Source organism: Crassostrea angulata, chromosome 7 (assembly GCF_025612915.1).
Source record: "Crassostrea angulata isolate pt1a10 chromosome 7, ASM2561291v2, whole genome shotgun sequence".
Taxonomy (NCBI): domain Eukaryota; kingdom Metazoa; phylum Mollusca; class Bivalvia; order Ostreida; family Ostreidae; genus Magallana; species Magallana angulata.
The window spans coordinates 26,295,638-26,316,278 of NC_069117.1; the positions used below are offsets into that span (position 1 = coordinate 26,295,638).

The 20,641-nt window shown below is 31.9% G+C and overlaps 1 protein-coding gene across 7 annotated transcripts; it reads right to left on the bottom strand.

Moving 5' to 3' along the window:
- Positions 1-520: 520 nt before the first annotated feature.
- LOC128156721 (von Willebrand factor A domain-containing protein 3B-like) lies at positions 521-20,641 on the bottom strand. 7 transcript variants are annotated; one of them, XM_052818974.1, is made up of 24 exons: positions 20,428-20,641; positions 17,169-17,408; positions 15,127-15,221; positions 14,484-14,734; positions 14,137-14,296; positions 13,924-13,992; positions 13,333-13,439; positions 12,900-13,135; positions 11,639-11,832; positions 11,077-11,231; positions 10,580-10,718; positions 10,068-10,298; positions 9,605-9,787; positions 9,312-9,445; positions 8,870-9,153; positions 8,377-8,412; positions 8,119-8,148; positions 6,326-6,454; positions 4,929-4,973; positions 3,490-3,538; positions 2,939-3,095; positions 2,684-2,805; positions 2,484-2,534; positions 521-2,376 (listed from the first exon to the last, which is right to left on the bottom strand). In XM_052818974.1, exons 1-24 carry the CDS (start codon positions 20,507-20,509, stop codon positions 1,878-1,880), a joined length of 3,678 nt encoding a protein of 1,225 aa, XP_052674934.1. In that variant the 5' UTR covers positions 20,510-20,641; the 3' UTR covers positions 521-1,877. The 7 variants fall into 7 exon arrangements, with proteins under 7 accessions (XP_052674934.1, XP_052674933.1, XP_052674935.1 ...); XM_052818973.1 differs by lacking the exon at positions 4,929-4,973 and adding an exon at positions 5,638-5,694; XM_052818975.1 differs by lacking the exons at positions 4,929-4,973; positions 8,377-8,412 and adding an exon at positions 5,638-5,694.

Consider the following 20,641-nt stretch of genomic DNA (forward strand, 5'->3'; position numbering starts at 1 on the left):
TATAAATTTATATACAGCTCAGTTGTAATATCTGCTTCGAGATTCAGAGGACAAGGTTCAAATTTCTGTCTGGTCTGTCATTTTTTTCTTCAATCGTGATATTAAAATTGAAAAAAATCCACAATTTTGAAAGAAGTAAAATGAGTAGTTGCTATTTGCGGAGTCAACCAAAAGGTTGAACGGGAAACAATCTTTTATTCTACCAAATATTTCAGCAACATGTGATGAAATTCTTATGGATTTGATTTATTCCTTTAATGTAGGGATATCAGCATTATTCTGAGGCAATAGATAAATTACATGCAAGTAACTGCTTTTTAATGTCAAACGAGGAAGTTACAAATGCCTAAATTACTAAAGCTACATTGTATATTGTGAGTAATCTATGGTTTTTTCCCCAAAGATGGCGACCAAGGGGCTTGACTTAAACTGTAAAGTGTGGATTGGTATGTATCATACTATGTGTGAAATGGTCAGTCCAACACTTATAAAACAATGCAATATCATAGTGGAAAATTGATAATTTTTCTGTAATTTTATTCTATGCACTGTGCAAATAGACACATCTACATCAGTTTGTAGAATATCAACAACAATAAAAAGCTAACACTGAAAATAAGGATAATAATCACGTTTTTCATTATTTCCCAGAAAACTTTACTTTAGGTCAAACTTTAAGAGACATATATAAGAACTTAAGTAAAGTCAATTAAGAGAAAACTGGAAGGACAATAAAAAAAATGAAAATCAACAAAAAATCTATTTAAACCTTTCTACTGTTCCCATTATAGAAAATATACATTGAACAAAAACTGATTATTACAGCTAAAAAAAAATAAATAATTAGAAAAGTCTACATATACATAAACATAAAAATCTATCACAGTCCAGGTGCATTTTCCACAAACTTTGCAATACATAAACATTTCACAGGTTAAACCATTAAAACATGCAGATCATTATGCTATATAACATTATCCATGTTCATACAAATATACATGTGGATATGTCTGGCGGGAAGAAAATCCCATTCTGCAAAATTGAGCTCTTGGATAAACATAATACTGACTGATTGAAAGCGACTAGTACAGTCCGTCTACTGGGCATGCATGACATACATGTATATATAGGGTACTCCGCATGAGAACTTCATTCATTTTTTCTGCATGATATATACAAAATAACAACCTTAACACAGAAATACATGTACAGGTACAATTACAATTCTACAGGATCAAAATGTCAATTTGTCATAAATTCAAGTCCTAATTGACAATTACAACTCAAGAAACAGAGGTATTTTCCTAATATCTAATGAATTATTTTTCTAATATTTACAGTTTCTCTTTTTCTTTATGTATATGGTATATCTGATGATTGACCAATTATTTAATGAATTTAGAAAAAAAAAAATTTAATGATTCAAGTCTTTTGATTTTTCTTTTTAAAAAATTTATAAAGATCAATATTAAGACACGTGGTACCACTGAGTAGCTTATCTCTTTTGATTACTCATTTCACTCAGGATACCTTTGTCATAATCATTATGATTTTTTATCTGAGAAAATTGGAACAGAAAATTTTCCACAAAGCTTGAGCAATTTGAGTTTGAACAACCATAACATCATATACGATATGAAACAATGTCTTTTTATCAAAATATATGTCCAGGTTTCAGTAGAATGATCGTAATACTAAAATGCTGTACATGTAACAATCCAGCTGCTAGATATAGGTATATATAGCATAGCAGAAGCCCATGCTGTACACAGACATGTATAATATACAGAGTACAAGTGTATATCAAGATTCCATGCATTTACATGTATGTATAATAATACTTCATAAACAAGGTCACTATTGGATGCAGGACTACGTTATTTTGGACTGACCTCATCGTCACGGTGAGAATAAGCGTTCAAACTGGACGCTACGCTAGCCTTGTCTTCGTATACATTCAGTTCATCGTCTTCCTTGTTACTCCGACCTGGACTGGGACTTATGCTAAGGGTGCGACTCCTCGGACTGCTGGGACTTATTGGACTGGCGCGAGAACGCATGCTTCCACTGCTTCTACTTCTTCCACTGCTTGCGCTGCTTCTGCTGCTAACACTGCTGCGTCTGCTGCTTCTGGATGAGGAACTCACACTACTCCCTCGGCTACGATTTTTCAACAAGTCGTCGAAACTCTCCTGTCTGTTGGGATCAGAGGCCCGCCTCAAGTCCTCAGCCTGCTCTTTGTATTTCTCCCCTCTCGCGATTTCTTTTTCCAGGAGTAAAATGTCCTGCTCCCTGATTGGCCAGCCTGCATTATCTAGGGCTTTCATCAGTTTGACACGGTTGTCTTCGAATGACACAGGTTCAACAGAGTCAAAGCTGAAGAATGATGATAATGACGTATAGAATTAAAGAAATACATTTAGGAAACCATAAACAGTATTGCACACAAGTAATAATCTTTTGTGTATTTATACATCACTTACTCAGACTTTGCTGACTCTGGCAGTGAATTCCACACAATCTTATTCAGTCTCCTGCAAAATAATCATTATATGTTGTGAAACAGTTTAGTTTTCCCCCTTGATTTATCAGGTATTGGTTATTTTCTTTATACAAATTTGGTTTTTTTTTCAGTTACATGTATCTTCAGGATTGTAGCATATTTGGTCAAAGAGCTACTTACGCTTTGTACTGGTCTATACACTTCTGAACTTTCTTTTTGTAGCCTTTCAAATCCACCGCTGTTGGGTTGACCAAGGTAATCTGATTCTTAGTTCTACTTGACACATGGGCTACTGGTAATATCTGTAAAAGTACACACAGTCTCTAAAAAATCTAGCTCTATCTTAAATATAAAAAATAAAAAAATTGTTAAGGACATAAAAGCCAAAATAAAAGTTACCAGAAACTTCCTAAATACTTGTTAACTATTTTTTACCTCATCAAATACTTTAGCCACAACATGTTTATCAAGGATGGGCACATATTTGGTTTTGTGGGAGACCATTGTGGGGGAGAGAGCATCCAGGATGGTCAGTTTTCTGGCCACCAGTCCATTTTTACTGAGCCACATCTTAGATGACATCTCCTTAGTCCTGGAATTAAATTACAATCAATTACAATCATGAATTTCAATAATTTTGTGGTTTTATATTACCTGGTAACACATTTACCATATCATCATTTTTATTTGAAGATGGTCAATGTTCGTGGGTAGCCAATATTTCCTTGGTTCATGGGGACTTAATTTTGTTAGTAGCAAGTTCATGATAATTCTAATAAATATTAAACAAATGCTTGGATATATGTTTGTTGGGATATAAATTCATGGGCTAGGGTTAAGCAAGAAAGTCATGAACATTGGTTCCCCATGAACAATGATGATTCTACAGCAACCCGTCAACATATCTTAAAAGAATATTAATCAGTCTTTTGGGTTTCAAAATTTTTTATAGCAGAGATTAAAATTTTATCATGAAATAATTGTACCTGATCACTTTCTTTTTCCTTTTCTTTTTATTTGCATCTTCCTCTGCTTCTGAAATTGCAAAGAAAATTACTATGAAAAGGAATAAGTCAAAATATCATATGATAATACAAACACATAACAAACTCTGAAATGATTCTTAAGAGTTAAATTTATGCAACCTTATTCTATATAATTGATAAAAATCTGATATATAATTCATTACAGTATCAAAATCATCTTGGATTAATTAATAAAAATTATACACTAGCTAAATACTGTAGGACCTGTAATGCTAGACTGGACAAAAATATTTAATTTTGTTACAGACCAAATCCCCAACAGACAACAAAAACAGAATATGAAGATCTAGCCGGCATGTTTATCTTGATGGTTAATTAATTTTTTAGACCTAAAATGACTCGACTGAAACAAAACTTAGTTGAAGGATATTACTTTTTCTAGTACCAATATATTTTTAAGCTCAATCCTAAAATTGTATGGGAGATTGAATCATTAATGACATTGACCCTTACAGAATGCATGCTGATCATTTCATCAAAGAAAAAACAAAAGTTAAGAGTAAATTCCTTATTATTTTCTTTTAATTAAAAAGTTATACATCATTAAATTGACACAGACTGGCAGACAAGGAAGTTTTTGAAGTACATGATAATTGCATGTACATATACATGTACAATCTTACTAAAATACTTGCTGGGATACATATATATCTATAGTATGAACTTTTCAATCAATAGTAATTTCATACATACACACAGCAAAATGGCCATGTGCTTTAAGTGTAGTTAGTTTTACAACACTTATGTTAAACATTAATCAGTTAACAACCAGTTAGGGATTATTAGATGGGTTATATCACCAGAAATTCACAAAGGATAAGTTTATTCTAATGAAAAACTGAATTTGAATCAGAGATTGCAATTCAACAACAGTTAAATCTTGGTTAAGAAAAAACATGATTTAATAGCCAACTCAATCCTGTATGTATGAAGTGGTACTAGTAACTATGTAAAAATTTTGACAAGTCTTTATATTCCTATTGCAAGTTCCTATATCTCTTTCAAATATAAGGTCTAATCGCCTGAATTGTAATTTTTTCAGCATACTGATATCTGAAATATACACATTGTCAGCAAAGCTGTGGTGCCTGCTAATAATGCATATCATATACTCAGTAAATAAAAGTTTGATTCATTAATACTGATTTATTTAGCATCTGTTTGAAAGATACAAATTTGTGAAAAGCCTTCGATTAAAAAATTACAAGTGTTGATAGTTGCAAAGCTTTGAAATCTTATGCTGCATTGTAGTCAAATGACATTTATTCTTATCATTTCCCATATACATTAACTGTATAAATACAGTGAATTCATTATGTTGTTTTTTGATTAATATATAAACTTGTTAAAGCAAAAATTATAAACTGAACTATGTATACCATCTGGATCCACCACATAAGGGGACATATTGAATCTCTGTAAAACTAAGGAAAAACAAAAACATCCACAACGTCAGTACAAGAGAAGTGAATTATACAGCTAATATACAGTGTATAGAAAGACAACATTGGTTTGAACATGCTTTCAAAAGTTATTTTTTAATACCATGAAAAATACTATAAATAAATGAACTTTCATTTGCATTAGCAAGGGCATTCATCAGTTTTGCAAGATCGAGCTTCATCATTGCAAATACAGTGTACTTTTAAGTACGGTAAGTTTAATTGATCTTCATGTATGTCTCTTGAATGTCCTTCTACTATAAAAAAAAAAATTTAGTCAAGAATATATAAATTTCTGCAAAAATTTGTCAATAAAAAATCATGAAATAATGTCAATGCTATGGAAAGTTGGTAAAAATGGTGCACATACTGGTTTATACATCAATATTTGAAATTTTTTAGTAAATTGTAAAATGATATCTGAATATTAAGTACATTACAGTTTTACAGTTTTACTGAAATATCAAGGTATGTTCAAAATTAGTTTTGAAAGCAAGTTCAGAGATTGAAAGTTTTGAAAAGATCTCTACATATTGTAATATAAGGAGATATTCCACTTAGTAGATTGTTATGTTTCTTTATATAGAAACATTAGGGGTCTATATCTACAAATCAGGTTCTAATACCAGGAATATACATATGATACCATTGTCTGATTCATCTACATTCAGTAGATCAGGTGATAGACAGAATTTCTGTAGAACTGAAAGCAAGATGTTATAATGAAGCATAAAGCAAACAAGAAATTCACCTCTTTGCAGTAAACTTATACATGCACCAAATTTATAAGTTAAAATTTTTATTAAAATTCACAAAACTCAATTTAAATGTTTTTTTTGTTTTTTTCAAATCTAATGCATTAATTAATTGGTTTAATTTTTTGAAATTTTAATTCATAATTTAAGAAAATTAAAAAAGCTCTTTTGTAAAGTATCAACAAAATGATAAGAGAATTTTGTTCAAAGGTGATAAATTTTTATTCCAATTAGTGTTGAAGAAGTGATTTAAATGTAGAAAGACTTAGATGTGCATTCATCAGTTAGAATGAAGTTAATGCTTCCAATGTCAAGAAAAAAAAAAATATTTTACAGAAAGGAACAAATAAAATTGAAAGAGAAAATAATAAGATACCTATATGATTACGTAGAACATATTAAGAATTAATGTTTATTAAGAGTTTTATAATGATTCAGAAATATTCAGTAAATGTGAATTGTTGATTCCCAGAATACCAGAAAACAATTCAAGAGATGTCGCTCAAAGATTGCAGAAAACTAAAGAAACGAATGTCAGATTCAAGGAAAGTTCCACATGATATTACTTTGAAGACATACCTAATGCTAATTCCTTTTGTCTTTCGGCTTGTTTCTCAAACAAAGATCTGGTTTCTGGCAGTAGCCATTCATTGGGTGAGAAACGCCCACTGCTGTTCAATGTGCGTAGCATGCTTGTTTTGGTGTGACCTAAACATGAAACAACAAAAAACGGTGAAATAAAAAATAGAAAAATAAAAGCATTAATTGTGCTCTTAACGCATATCATGGACTGACACATAATAACAAGAGCTTGCAATTGCATTAATAACAAAAATCCTGGCATGCAATAATTTTCATTGCCCAATCTTATATTCTTATAAACTTTTACAATTATATTTACATCTACTAAATATCATTTCCTCTATTTCTTACGGAAACAAATAGTTAATTCATAGCTCTATAGAAACAGCTAAATTGAAATCTACACGCCCCTTTTATCGATTGGTCGAAATCTACAATGGCTGAAACTGACAAGATACGGAGAGGAATAAGATGGACACGCCCTGTTTATCGATGGGTCGACGCCACCAGCAACCTAAGAAAAATCACGGACTGCACAAAATAATCATGATGATGTCAGACTCAAAGTCTCACAGGAGACGATTTGGATGTTTCTTTTAGCTAACGTACTTATGTACATTAACAGTAATTTAGTAAATTTTACTAACTTTTCATAATCAATTTATTAATTAGTTAAAAGAAAGATGTTAATATAAATAATAAAATGCTTTCTTTGATGATTCATGCGGGTTATGAAGGTAGCAATCATTGCAGAAAAAAAATACATAACCTGCTAACGCGGGTCATATATTTTTTGTGCAATGTCGCTACCTTCATATCCCGAATGAATCCCCAAAGAAAGCATTTTATTGTTTAAATAAAGCTATACATAATAATTGAACTGAATACTGCTCCTTTATTTTTTGTGGTCATTACTGTTTATAAAAGTCATGCATACTGGTAAAAAAGCTTTTTAATTGTCACATTCTTCAGAATGTACCTGCAACATTCAATATTTAGTCTGGTATTTCATTAGAATTTAGAAGCGATGGTAACTTTAGAAACTATGATGATAATTATACAGGATTATAGCTATAATTATCTGGATTCAGCAAACATATTATATATTCCCGTACAAAGTGAAATACATATATGTAAAGACATGCAGTCTTTGTTGAGGAGAGCTATTTCATGCAAATAAAAATACATGTAAATTTTAACTAAAGAAAATTGACTTAATCTATAGAACAAATATAATTTATATTCATAGACAAATTGTTTTTACAAAGCTGGTATACATTGTCAGGTTATGCTGTTATCCCCCTTTGACTATACCATTATGAAAAAAGCATGCATACACATACACGTACAAACATTGAGTACAAAAGGGAAACATGCTAATCAAGGAGCATTTGTAAAATATCTGTAAATCATAATCTTTTTGGTCATATATAAATACCACAGCACTGCAACCAATGAAGGCACTTTGCTCTGACTTAAAGGAGCATCTTTAATTACCAGTAAACTCCAAACACTCTTCAATCTTGTTAGTCTTTTCATTGACAAGCAATTAAACCAGGTGCACCAACTCCAATATTGTTCAATTCCATACATTTCATTTGATAAAAACACCTGCAAGTCAAATTACCGGTACTAGTAATTAATCTGGGAGGTACGGGGTAAGTAAATGTAAAACACATTAATTAAACTGCAACAGAAATAAAGCTGGGCTTTGTATACTATATAAATATATACATATCTATATGTACATGTATATCATACAAATTGATTACAAGGTGTGTACAACATACCAATGTGACGGTTCATTTTTCTCTTATAAACTGTGAATTTAAAAACAATCAGTTTATTTAAAATATTGACTCAGATAAGTTTAACCATCATGCCTTTAATAATTTTAAAGTATCAATTCATAAATACATTCTTTAATCAATTAAATTTTTAAATATCTTAAGAAGATTTATTACAATGAGAATGTTGATTAAGAAACTCTCATTTTTAGAACTTTCAGCAGAATTTGAGTTAGTGTTGAAGCACTGAACAGCTGGTACCTGATCTCAGATGTGCTATGGAAAGCTGTTTTTCATCTGCACAAAACCGATAGCTCATGTATTTAATTTGCTCCTTAAACTTCTATTTACATGTAATAAAACATTTTGAAAAGATGATCTTTTAATTGTTGATCACTCTTAAAAAAAGTCATAACTGTGTTTCTTAAAATCTGCATGAAACTGAGACAATAAAAAAAAGAAATCCATTTAATTTTCAAATCAAATATTTAACTTAAATAAATTAATTTATCATGGTAATTTGATTTTTGGGCATTGAACTATGGTCGCCTCATTGAGGGCAGATTTAAAAGCTCAAAGAGGTGTACCTCAAAAGTTTTGGTTTACTTACAAATTTTTGTGAATGCATAATTTTTTTCTCCGAGATACAAACAAATCATGCTTAAAAGATGTGACATTTTGTGAACTGGTGGTTTTTTATTTTACTCCACTACTCCATTAAAAGATCCATAACATAAAATTAACAAACACTTACTTGCACTAAGGCCTGCCTTGGAGGATGCCGACAGTGACTTCGAGCTGCGGGGGCGAGATGATCGGGGCCTTGCTGATTGAGGTCGCCCTGATGATGGTGTAGGGCGGAAATCTGACGATACAGAGGGTCTAGCTGATTTAGGGGGAGTGGGTGTGAATCGGGGGGACTGGACTGGAGGGGCACTCTTTGGCCTGGGGGGAGGGGATGGAGTGGAGCGGTACAGATCTTTAGTGTCCAAGGGAGGAACTGCTGATGTCCGGTCTGTGTTGGATATTACATGATCCCTGTCAATGTATAAATGCTGAATTAATTTTCTACTCAGTGTTTAATGCCTTGGGTTTTACAAAGAGAAAAGCACAATTTGATAAATACTATTACTGTCTGTGCATTTTTTCTTTGGTTAGAATGTTTTATAAAATAAAACACTTGTAAGTACATGTACCTGCTGCATCTCTTCATTTCTGCCAATTCTTTTTTGTAGGAGAGATTGGAGCATTCATCTCTCAGCTCTTCTACCTTGTCTAAAGACTCCAATCCTCGCTGGATCTCATCTTTAATCAGACGGATATCTTCACTCTAGAAGGAAAAAAATGCCATTTAGATAATTCAAAACCATTTCCTGCTTATTCCAGATTTGCCTTGGAAACGCAGTAGTAAAGTAGCCAACTAAGAAGAAAAAAGCATTTTAAGGGGGATAACTCAATATGTGTACTGAAAAAGAAATCAATAAGTTACCTCCCAAGACTCAGGTTGGTCAAAATCTTTGCCTTTTTCAGAGAAATAATGATATCTTCCACCTGTAGCCTTTGCAAGGTCAAACAGGAACTCATTAGCCTCCTTGTCATTGCAGTTGAAGGAAATGGCATGAACGGGTACCGTGTGGTGCATCTGTACTTGAGCAATGATGGATTTGGGTGGCTGTAAGAAGATTTGGAGATTTATAATTTATCAATGAAACAAGGAAGTTATAGCATTTGTTATGTTAGAAATATTGAATTTTTTTTTGGTCAGATATTGTACAATCTAAAATTTTAGAATAACGATTGTGTTTTTTTAAAAATATCCTGTACTTTCATCCAAATTGATATCTCAAAGTGTACACACCATGCCACCATAAGCTTTTTTTTTATCATCACAAAATATGAATATACCAAATAAATTACATGTAATATCAAACATCACTCTATGTCCTGCTCACCTGGTCTGGCCTTCCGTCAGTCAGTAGATAGATAGCCTGGGTCCCTGGGTCAGACAGAGCGTGCTGCAGGGCGGCGTAGGTATTAGTGGAGCCCCAGCACGACAGACCCTGGATCCACTTCCAAGCCCCCTTCAGACTCAGCTCAGATATGTCCGTCAACCGGTTCTGCCAAGCGGTGGCTTTGGAGTTGAAGGAGATCAAGTTGAATTTCTTCTTGTGTCTGATTTGCTCCTGTTGATTTTAAAAGATGAACATGTATAGGTATTAATAATGTATATCAACAAAAAAGCATACATTTTTCTACTTATAAAATATCCAAGTTGAAATACGTTATAGTAAATCAAATTTTTTAACAATACTATCATGTGAAAAAAATGTTAACTGAACTTTGTGAGGTTATATTAATAATTGAAATGTACATGAAGGATATTTTAAATCACTAGAATGCTCTGTGGATGACAAACTTAACTTCTTATAACTGATAAGCAAAACACTTTGTAATTATTTCTAACCTGCATGAGCAGAAACAATTTATCCTTGAGGTATTGAATACTGGGTAGCATGGAGGCCGAGGTGTCTATCAGGATATAGATCTGATCCTCAATTACTGTACCAAACAGGGCCCTGCTCCCTTTGTTCAGCCAGTCAATCCTACAGCAGAGAAAATGGTCATTTACACAGTGAATATGAAAGTATGGAGTTTAAATTACTACTGTATTTTTGTATCTGGTTAATATGATATTTTATTTAAAATCATATTTGAAATATCAGGCTAAAACATGTGTGTACAGTTAGAGGGTTTACATTAATATGGATTAAACTTCTTGAAAATATTATGCTTTATCGTTTTATTCACCAATTATATTAATCCAAAACCTAAAATGCTGAAAATAATAAATCATATACCAGGCTACATATTGAACTAAAATGAATAAAATACAATTACAGGTTACCGTACATTTTGTTTGAAAATCCATGCAGGAAAAAGTATATACGACAAATACTGTACCTTTGATGGAAAGAGTTGACAGCCACTGTCATTTTGCGTTCGTAGTCTCTATGTAGTTCTGGGGTGACTTGAACATGAACCACTCTACCATCTCTCCATTTAACAATAGGGAATCGATCACAGTATCTAGCATTCACTAACTTGGTGTGCTTTACCTGCAAAGGGACAAATGAATTATATACTTGATGTCTACAGCAGTTCAAATGACCGAACATCAGAATAAAACATTAATCAAAGAAACAGAATGAATTACTGTCTATTGTATTGACCTCATTATAAAGAAATATGAAAACCTAAAATTACATTTATTTTCTTACATTCATCTTCACTAGCCATGGATTTGATTCATTATTCTCGTCTAAGATTAGAATTATTAATTGGACCTTTGGCTAGGGAAGATGTACATGTATTACATTATCCATAAACACCTCTCTCTCTCTCTCTCTTTCTCTTTCTCTCTCTCTCTCTCTCTCTCTCTCTCTCATAAATAACATTAACTTCAATTTATGTAAAATGCAGTTATTCATTCTGTCATTCTGTTGGTCCTATACTGCTGACTTACAGCGTCTGTTTGAGTATTTTCTGGTGGCTTCATGTTTATGTCCACTGCACCATCCTGGTGTTTAAAAGCCACGGATCCTAAGACATCAAACAGCTCCAGTTTGCGTGCATTCAGCCCATATTTCCCCAGCCATTCCTTTGTTCCCATATACTGCTCTTCTAGGACTTCTTTATCCCATTTAGTGATTTTCGATTCTACAATGGAAAAAATCAGAGACTTTATCACCTAATCTGAGAACTTTATTGGCAAAGCATACTCACAATGAATTATTGATCACATTTACAGGAATTTAATTTATTTTTGAATCCTGATTCCGTGTGCAGAGACAAATTGTTTTCTGTTATCTTGAATTATTCAACACTTACAAATTCATCTTGTTTGTGCAGATACATGGAAGTTGGTTGTAAATTGAGTGGACAAGCTAGTGTTATAAATATTCAAATTCAAATCTAAAGTTTACATAATTATCCATTAGATATTTTTTGAGTATGACACAAGATTTAAACTAAGTGATTGTAATCAAATGAGCTTCGTGTAATCATACATATTCATAATACAACCATGTAATCTGAAAAAGAGTGTTGTATAAAAAAAGATTTTTTTTTTCTGAGCTAGATAACAAGTGCATGTAGTAATGAAAATTGCTAAGGATTATCTATTAACATTTTTATCTATAGAAATAAATCATGCAATAAATCTAAAAAAAGATTTTTACACATGCAAACAACATAGATGACATTAAATCGTGTGGAGTTTGCCTTGTGTATATATGCTAAATTTGTAACAACCTCTGTCACTTTTTTCTCGAGGGATATATAATCTCGAGTTCCAAGGTCCTGTAAAATTTTCAAACAAATCTAACAATCAAAATAAAACTCATGTCTCAAAGAAAGATAGTATGTCATCTTCTTCATTTAACTAACCTAATCTTGATCATCCATAACTAATTCCCTGAATGGATATGCTGTGAATGCATGTAGATATTTAATTGAATTGCAATTTGCGTAGTAACCTTCAGAATATTTAGTTGATTTGCCATACATTTACTTGAACAAGATAGCTAGTTGACTGGGGTATCTACCTAATCCCAAAGAGCACTCAGGAAAAAAATCAATTTGAAATTACTGATAAACATGACACATATCCTACAATATTTATTCCATTAACCATCATCACACATAAATCAAAGTAAAACTGAAACTCGGCTGCACTTTTTAATATGAAAATCCATGAAAAACTCCTATGTTCAATGAGATCTTACCGATTTGAATTTTGGGTTCGGGAACTTGCTCTGTGAGGGCCTGGATCTGGGAGCGGACATTTCTGGCCTCCTCCAGCTCTTCGAAGATCAGCATTACATCCTCCCTCATCCCTGCCCCTGGGGGAACACCCCCAAAGGTCTTCTTCTTAAGCACGATGTTGGCTTTGTTTGTTTTTGGATCCAAAGGTTGTCCCTCATAGGCGTCCATTTCCATGACAACTGCATAGGCATGGAATCTGGAAATACATGGAAAAACTTTAACTATCATGGCATTTAGAAAACACTGAGCCCCTTCATCTTGAGAATAAAAGTTTTGTAAGTTAATCAAAATCCATCAGAACTGAATTGGAACGAAAGAATTCAGTTTTAATAAATTGCTTAAGCATTTCATTTTTTGAATTAAAAGAATGATTTTGAAATGTAAGGTTCTTACTTTGAACCAATTCCTCTTGCGAATTCTCTTAAAAACCTGACAATATCTGAGGAATCACAGTTGTAGGACACTAAGTGAAGAGGAATCTTCCTTGAACAGGCCTGAACCTAAAAAATTACAGATAAAACTGATTTTATTGATGCCTCGCATAAAACTTTATTACAAGAAACTGTACACCAACTTTTATTCGTGTGCGAGAAATTTCTGCAAGGTTCGCTAGAGTTTTGTTGTCATGAATATTTCTCGCTGCAAATCAATTCTTGTCATTTGATTGTTAAAACCACATGGTTGTGAATAAGGCTTGGTCACAAAAATTAGTCGTCGCAAACCAATTTATCTTTAGTAAATCTAATAAATCATGAAATAAAGTTGTCACAAATAAAAGTTGATTTACAGTATGTATATCATAAATTATATATCAGCTATGGTAATGTCATGAGATTACCAGGTAAGATTTAATTCAATTTAATCTGCATACATTAAAACATACAGATATGAAAGTTTTGCAATCAAAAATATAAATTTTTAAGTTCTAATATGACAAACTTTAATAGTGTATTGACTAATGACCAGTTTTTTCAATTAAATTACCTTTTCTTTTAACAACTCTTTACAGGAGTCGATAGAATTACCCTCAGTGAACAAATAGACTGCTTCATTCTACAAAACCAAAGAATAATAATTAAGTACAAGCTATAGCATGTATCCAGCCAATTTATGATTATTTGTTTTTTGGATGACACTAATTAGTATGTACGTTACTCCAAAGTTTTTTTCCAATAAATGGCTAATCGTCCAGCTTACATGTTGGTCTGTCATGGCTTTGAGCACTGCTTCAGCTGTGGCTGTCTTGGACACTGAGGCTAACCTGTCCAACTCCCACAGCCAATCAACTGCTCCCTGTATCGTGTCATGGGTCACCGGAACACACTCGGGGTGATACATTTGCATATCATCAGCTGACCTGCAGGATCCAATCAAAAAATACATGTACATGTTTACATGTATATACACATAAAGTAATTGGGAGCTTGAAGCATTTTACTCGAATGCATACATCTTTACTTTTCCAAAAATGTACTGTATATATATGTATATCAACAAAAATACCACTAAGTCTTGTCCTCATTTAATCAAAACCACGTTCTTACCTTATCAAATTGAATTTTGAAATTTGCGTCAGTTGCTCATAGATGACAGTTTCTAAAGCTATTCTGTATTGGTCAAACTGCTGTGGAGACATGTTGCGGATGTCTAGAACGATAGTGATGGCCTTCTCCTCAATGACTCCAAACAGACGTCTGCTCTCGGTGGTCAGCCATTCCAGTCTCCTATTGAACAGGTGGATAGCCTGGGTCAGTCTTCCCTCGATCTGCTTCAGCATTTCTCGTCCACAGGTTATCTAAAGGTAAATTTGTATATCTAGCTGAAATTATAGCCACTCAGCATTGGCTCTGAATTCTATTATATTAGGTTCCTTTTAAAATTAACATAATGAAAAAAATGATCTACATGTAATTGAAAGCAAATTAACATGACTACATGCATATGGTGTGTAAATCCCTATAGGTTTCTCTAGCATGCTTTAATGTTTAAATATCGATGTATATGCATGTAATCATTGTTTTTTACATAAAAATGTGTTCACAACAAGTATTGTAGGTCAATTTCATGTCCCCTAAACCTAAGTTTCACATATGATCTAGCTTAATAATTGTCTGCGTAAATGTCATTGAAATTTCATAGCTCTGCTTTAAAACTTGAAATCTATATTTTTCTATAAGATATATTTACATTAAATGTTTTTCCTTCCCCAGGATGAAACAACGTGCTGAACAATCCAGTCCCATAGCGAGAAGATACTGGTCTCTTTAGAGTTTTATCAAAGTCTGAAATATAACACACAATATTGTGCAAAGGCTTAAAATATATCTAACACATTAAATAGAGATGTTATGGCTATTTCCTATTTTTCTTTTTTCTTTTGAAATTACAAATAACAAATAAACTTACGAAAGCCCATAGAGCTCATTTTCGTAGGAAAAAAAAATATTTTTTTCGCGAATAAACGCGAAACTTTCCCGATTAAACGCGTAAGTTTCGCAAATGAACGCGAAACTTTCGCTATATAACGCGTAACTTTCGCGAATAAACGTGAAACTTTCGCCATATAACGTGTAACTTTCGCGATATAACGCGTTACTTTGGCGAATAAACGCGTAACTTTCGCGAGTAAACGCGAAACTTTCGCGATATAACGCGAAACTTTCGGGAATAAACGCAAAACTTTCGCGATTAAACGCGAAACTTAAATATAAATATTGATATTTCATAGAAGAAACCCTATGAAGAATAATTACTGAAAACAAATATATTAATTTAAATAAAACAAAATAATATTATATAAAGATGTAAATGAATTAGATTTAACCTTATACAAATTAACATAAATTCAAACGTAGGAAATCTTTAAAATCTTAGTACTGATTTTCAAAGAACATACTGCATCGTGCTTTGTAATGGGTGCTGTATTATTGAAAATGGGGCAGCAACATATTTTAATTATAACCATTTTAATTCGAATTAAATGTTTAATTAGGTATCATTTTAGAATTTAAAGGATATCATTGTTTAAAACGTTATGATATATATTATATCGCTGCAAGATAACTTAACGTCTAGTTTTATATCAGAGAGATAAGTCAAGCTGTGAATTGAAATTTTCAAGCTTTTGTTCAAATCTAGATGACGTAAATTCGTCCTCCAATTTTATCACATATGTCATTTAAAAATTAATACTAAGATTTAAAAGGTTTGTGACGGTTTAATTTGTATCAATTTTATAAGAAAAAGATCATCAATGAATGCCTGTTCGAACACAGGGTCGGCGAACAACTGAAAATCGTAATATGATGCTCAAACTTATTATCTACTTTGGACATATAACATATAAAAATGTTATGATAAAGTTTTATCAATTTTATTAATATCTATATGCCAAAAAGATAATTTTGTCTTCATAAATCAATGTAACACGGATATTATAATAATGATGAATAAAAAGTATTTATTATATAATAAAACTGAAAATGTGTTTGTTTTCCATCGTTTTTCTTCATATGGGTTCTGTATGAAATGACAATATTTATATATATATTTATTTAACTTACGCGTTTATTCGCGAAACTAACGCGTTATATCGCGAAAGTTTCGCATTTATTCGCGTTTATTCGCGAAAAAAATATTTTTTTTACCTACGAAAATGAGCTCAATGGGCTTTCGTATAAACTATATATTGCTTTGTAGAATAAAAATTTGTACATTTTGGCATATTATTTGACTTTTCTCTATATAATGTTATGTCATGATGATATTTCATTAAATTACTAGAGAATCATTAGACAAGTTGTTTTGTTCTTCTAACATACCACATAAAAATGATCAGTAAACTACGTTGTTTAAAATTACACAGTAATGTTGAGGTAAACACTATATACAAAAAATATTGATTAATTGATGAAAATATAATAGTTAGTCTAGTACACCACATTTTAATAGACCATTGTCTGCCTGAATTTCCATAAAACCAATCCATCAAAACACTTTTCATTATACCCTCTTGTAATAAAAAGTGTATGAAATTGGTGTCTGAATCAATATCTAACATTTTGCAATCTGTTTCATGCATGTTTGGTCACTTCAAGATTATAGCTAGGTTTTTACATTTTACTATCCAGTTCATCAGCTGGTCCGCAATAGCTATGCGGCGTGTGCATATAAATAAATGATGCCAACAAAGCAAGTTAATGAATTATTAAGTAAACAAATACATGTACCATCACTATGTTTAAATCCAATGACTGGTAAGATCTGGAAAAATGTCAAGCGGTTTTTCTTGAGGCCGTAATTTTGCAGCCATTTTTTGGAGGAGATGAGGGATTTGACGTCCAGCTCCCAGTCTTTGGCTGGGGTTTTCTTGGCGCTGACCTCTGGGTCGTACGATTCATCCGAAGCCTTGACCACAGCATTCCTAATGGCAGGAGATTTGTCAAGGTGACGAATGTCAAAGGTCACATCTGCATAACAAGAAATCTTATATACATATATGATATCTTATATATATATATATGTATATACTTTACCATTACACACTACATTTTACATTAGTCATCGTGTTCAAGAATTAAAATTTTACATTGTAAAATAAATTTATTCATGGGAATTTGATGGAAATGAAAAGAAAGCGGGATTGTGCAAGGAAAAAGAAAAACATATCGGTTTTAATTTAAATGATTTGTCCAAAGAATAAACATCTAGTCTACCCTTTAAATTTTTCAATGCTTTGGCATAATGAAGGGGCTTTTCACTTCCTTTGGCTGTCAATATTTATCAAGCAAATACTCTTTCTACCTATATGTGCTTATCGGAAAATCAAACATTTCAAAAGTTGTTTCAGACATGATAATTGGTGTACAACTGACAGTGGTATATTGGTTTGTTTAAATGCACGTGTTCTTAGATTCTAAGGAATTGCACATGGGAAACACGATGTATCATTCAGCAAACAATGAGTGTCTCAACAGTCATTCGATTCCCTCCATTGTTATACTTTGGACTTCACTCTTTTATAAAATGCACACATACAGGTATCTAACTATGTGTCTATATGTCTTCTTTGCTAGCCGCGGTATGAATAAAAAATAATGGACACATTGCACAGTTTTATTCTAAAGACACAGAGAACTCAATGTTATTAAATATGCTGCTAACCCTACACTCTTGTGATTAATGGTTAAAGTATGATACAGTTAATGCAGGTTGACAAAGAAAGTTTATCAAACTGTTGGCACAGTGTTTGGTTTCTATGTGGAGAGAGTAATGAATTTCTAATTCATCCAGAAAATGTTTTTCTTCGAAGGGGGCATATCTAATCAGCCATTCTGAGTTTATGGACAAGATTATCATCAATCAAAGCTGACTGTAGTTGTCAATATTTATTCTTACTTAATCAATTTTCTTAAACTAATAATTGTTACAGAAAATCTCAAGTAAAAAAAATAGATACATGTAACTTTCAATAATAACAAAGTTGAATAATTTAATTATGTAATCTACATACGGTACTCCAATCTATAAGAATTAGTTTGGCTAATAAATGATACTTTTTTTAACAGTATATAATTTTCATCTGTAAAAAAAATGCATCTGCTGATCTGATTCAATAAATTAAACCACTACAAAAATATCAAACATCAATTTTTTCAAAGTACCAGTTGAAAAAAAAAATTGAAAGCACCTGCGAAAACCATTAAAGAATATTCTAATATTTAGTTGACCAAGAGATACAAATAATCCAAATTTATGTCCTTCCTTAGGGCAAGTGGATCTCATTCAATATGTTTATGCAGTTATCTTTTTAAGATATAAAATCTGCAGGTCTCAGGTGTGATTTGTCATGCTGTAATGCGGATCGATATCTCCAGCGACAAGATAAACACAGACACTATCCAGTCCTTAATGCTGCCAGAAATACCCGGTCTTGAATACTTTAAAGCTCAGCACCTTAAACCTAATGAATAGCTATGGGTCTTTTGACTGGATTAGGATTACTTTTCATACAGTGCCTGCTAACATGCACTTCCTATGAAGACAACAATACCTAGGTGTTGTACTGCATGCAATGACCTGGTATTGACTACGTATTAATCCCTTATATACGGAGCTAAATACTTGCATTCATTGCTTTAAATCATCAAATACTGGTAGTGCATTATATTCATCCTCAAGGAACTCACATTAAATATATTAAAAAGTTTATAATGTCTGATTGTCAAAATGAAAAATATCATGTTATAAGAATTCTTTTCTTCAGAAAGTTAGCATAAAAATTTTAACAAATTTTTATCACCTATTATATGTAATATATCTGCCATATTAATGCCAATTAATATTATAATCCAGATCTACATTGAATCACCATAAAGAATATTGTAATGATTAAGTAATATGTCTTTCACCATGTCAGAGGTTATATAATTACATAAATATGAAGATTATTTTCGTGTGGGAGCAAAAATATAATGATAAATATATATATAGTTGAAGTAATATATACTGGAAAAAGAAGTATCATTAATTTGCCCTATTAATTTTCATAGGTTTAACTTTTGGTTAGATTACATTTTTTTATTATAATTTCTTAAATGTATTACCCGTAATTGAATGTATAAATATTTTATGAAACACAATTTTATAAAATACATAATGTAGTGTGGGTGTCAAGGCTTTATATCTTATGTATTAGTTTTCTGTATTAATACAGTTATAATGTATGGTTACAGAGGTAATACAAATACATATAAAACATTTGCTTCCATGCATTACTTGCCCAATGCTTGTTGTGGTATAATTCTGGACAATCAAACATATAACAAAAGCACTAATCAAAACACATGACAATGTGTTAAATTGTTGTTAGAATATCTTTTAACCAATCAAATGCCAGTAGTTAAATTGCTATTGATGCACTGTTAAACATGATTTAAATGATCATTTGTGTGTTGTTATTTTTAAATGTTTAGCTTTATCTTAATATAACTTATAAAGAATATATATCTCGATCACTCTAGTTCACAGTTCATTAAAATCTTGCATCTTTGAATATCTTTAATTTAATTTTTTTGTTAACAGACAGATATGATTGGTAATTTTATTACATATATTATAACTGCAGTATACATGTGCATTATATGTATATCTGTAAACATATATACTGTCATGCATTGTTTTCATTAACCCATGCACCTCAAAGAATAATGGGCTAAATTACGATATTTAAGTCAAAACATGCAATGTGAACTACTGACATCAATTATATATGGAAGATCATGCATTATGGCTTACCTGATTTCACTATTGAAAATAAAGAATAACTTTGGATAATTTGAAAATGATAGAGACAGTCTTAGGATACATGATATAAAGATGAAATAGAGTTCTACATATTTTCTATGGTCTTCCACACTAGTTCGCCCTACTTCACTTTTTCTTTGATTTTTGGATAAAGAAAAATGTATATAATTAACAAAATCTTACTCTGTGAGTAGGCATTCTTTTTATACGGATCCAGTGCCAATAATTTGGACGGTGACGTGTTTTTTCTGCTTTCATACACCATGTTTCAATAAACACTATCACCGATTATGTTTTAAACTTTGTCAGATCCCTTAAATCCGGAAGCCTAACGCAAATTATCTCTCATGCCACCTGCCAACACAGAGCAACAACCTCCATCTTGTTTACAACAGTT

Coding starts and splice junctions, on each gene's coding strand:
- LOC128156721 (XM_052818973.1), bottom strand. CDS start 20,509: ATGGTGTATGAAAGCAGAAAAAACACGTCACCGTCCAAATTATTGGCA. Junction 9,446..9,604: donor ACCAACCTGAGTCTTGGGAG/GTAACTTATTGA, acceptor TTTTCCTTCTAG/AGTGAAGATATCCGTCTGAT. Junction 5,695..6,325: donor ACAAAAGGAATTAGCATTAG/GTATGTCTTCAA, acceptor TCTTGCTTTCAG/TTCTACAGAAATTCTGTCTA.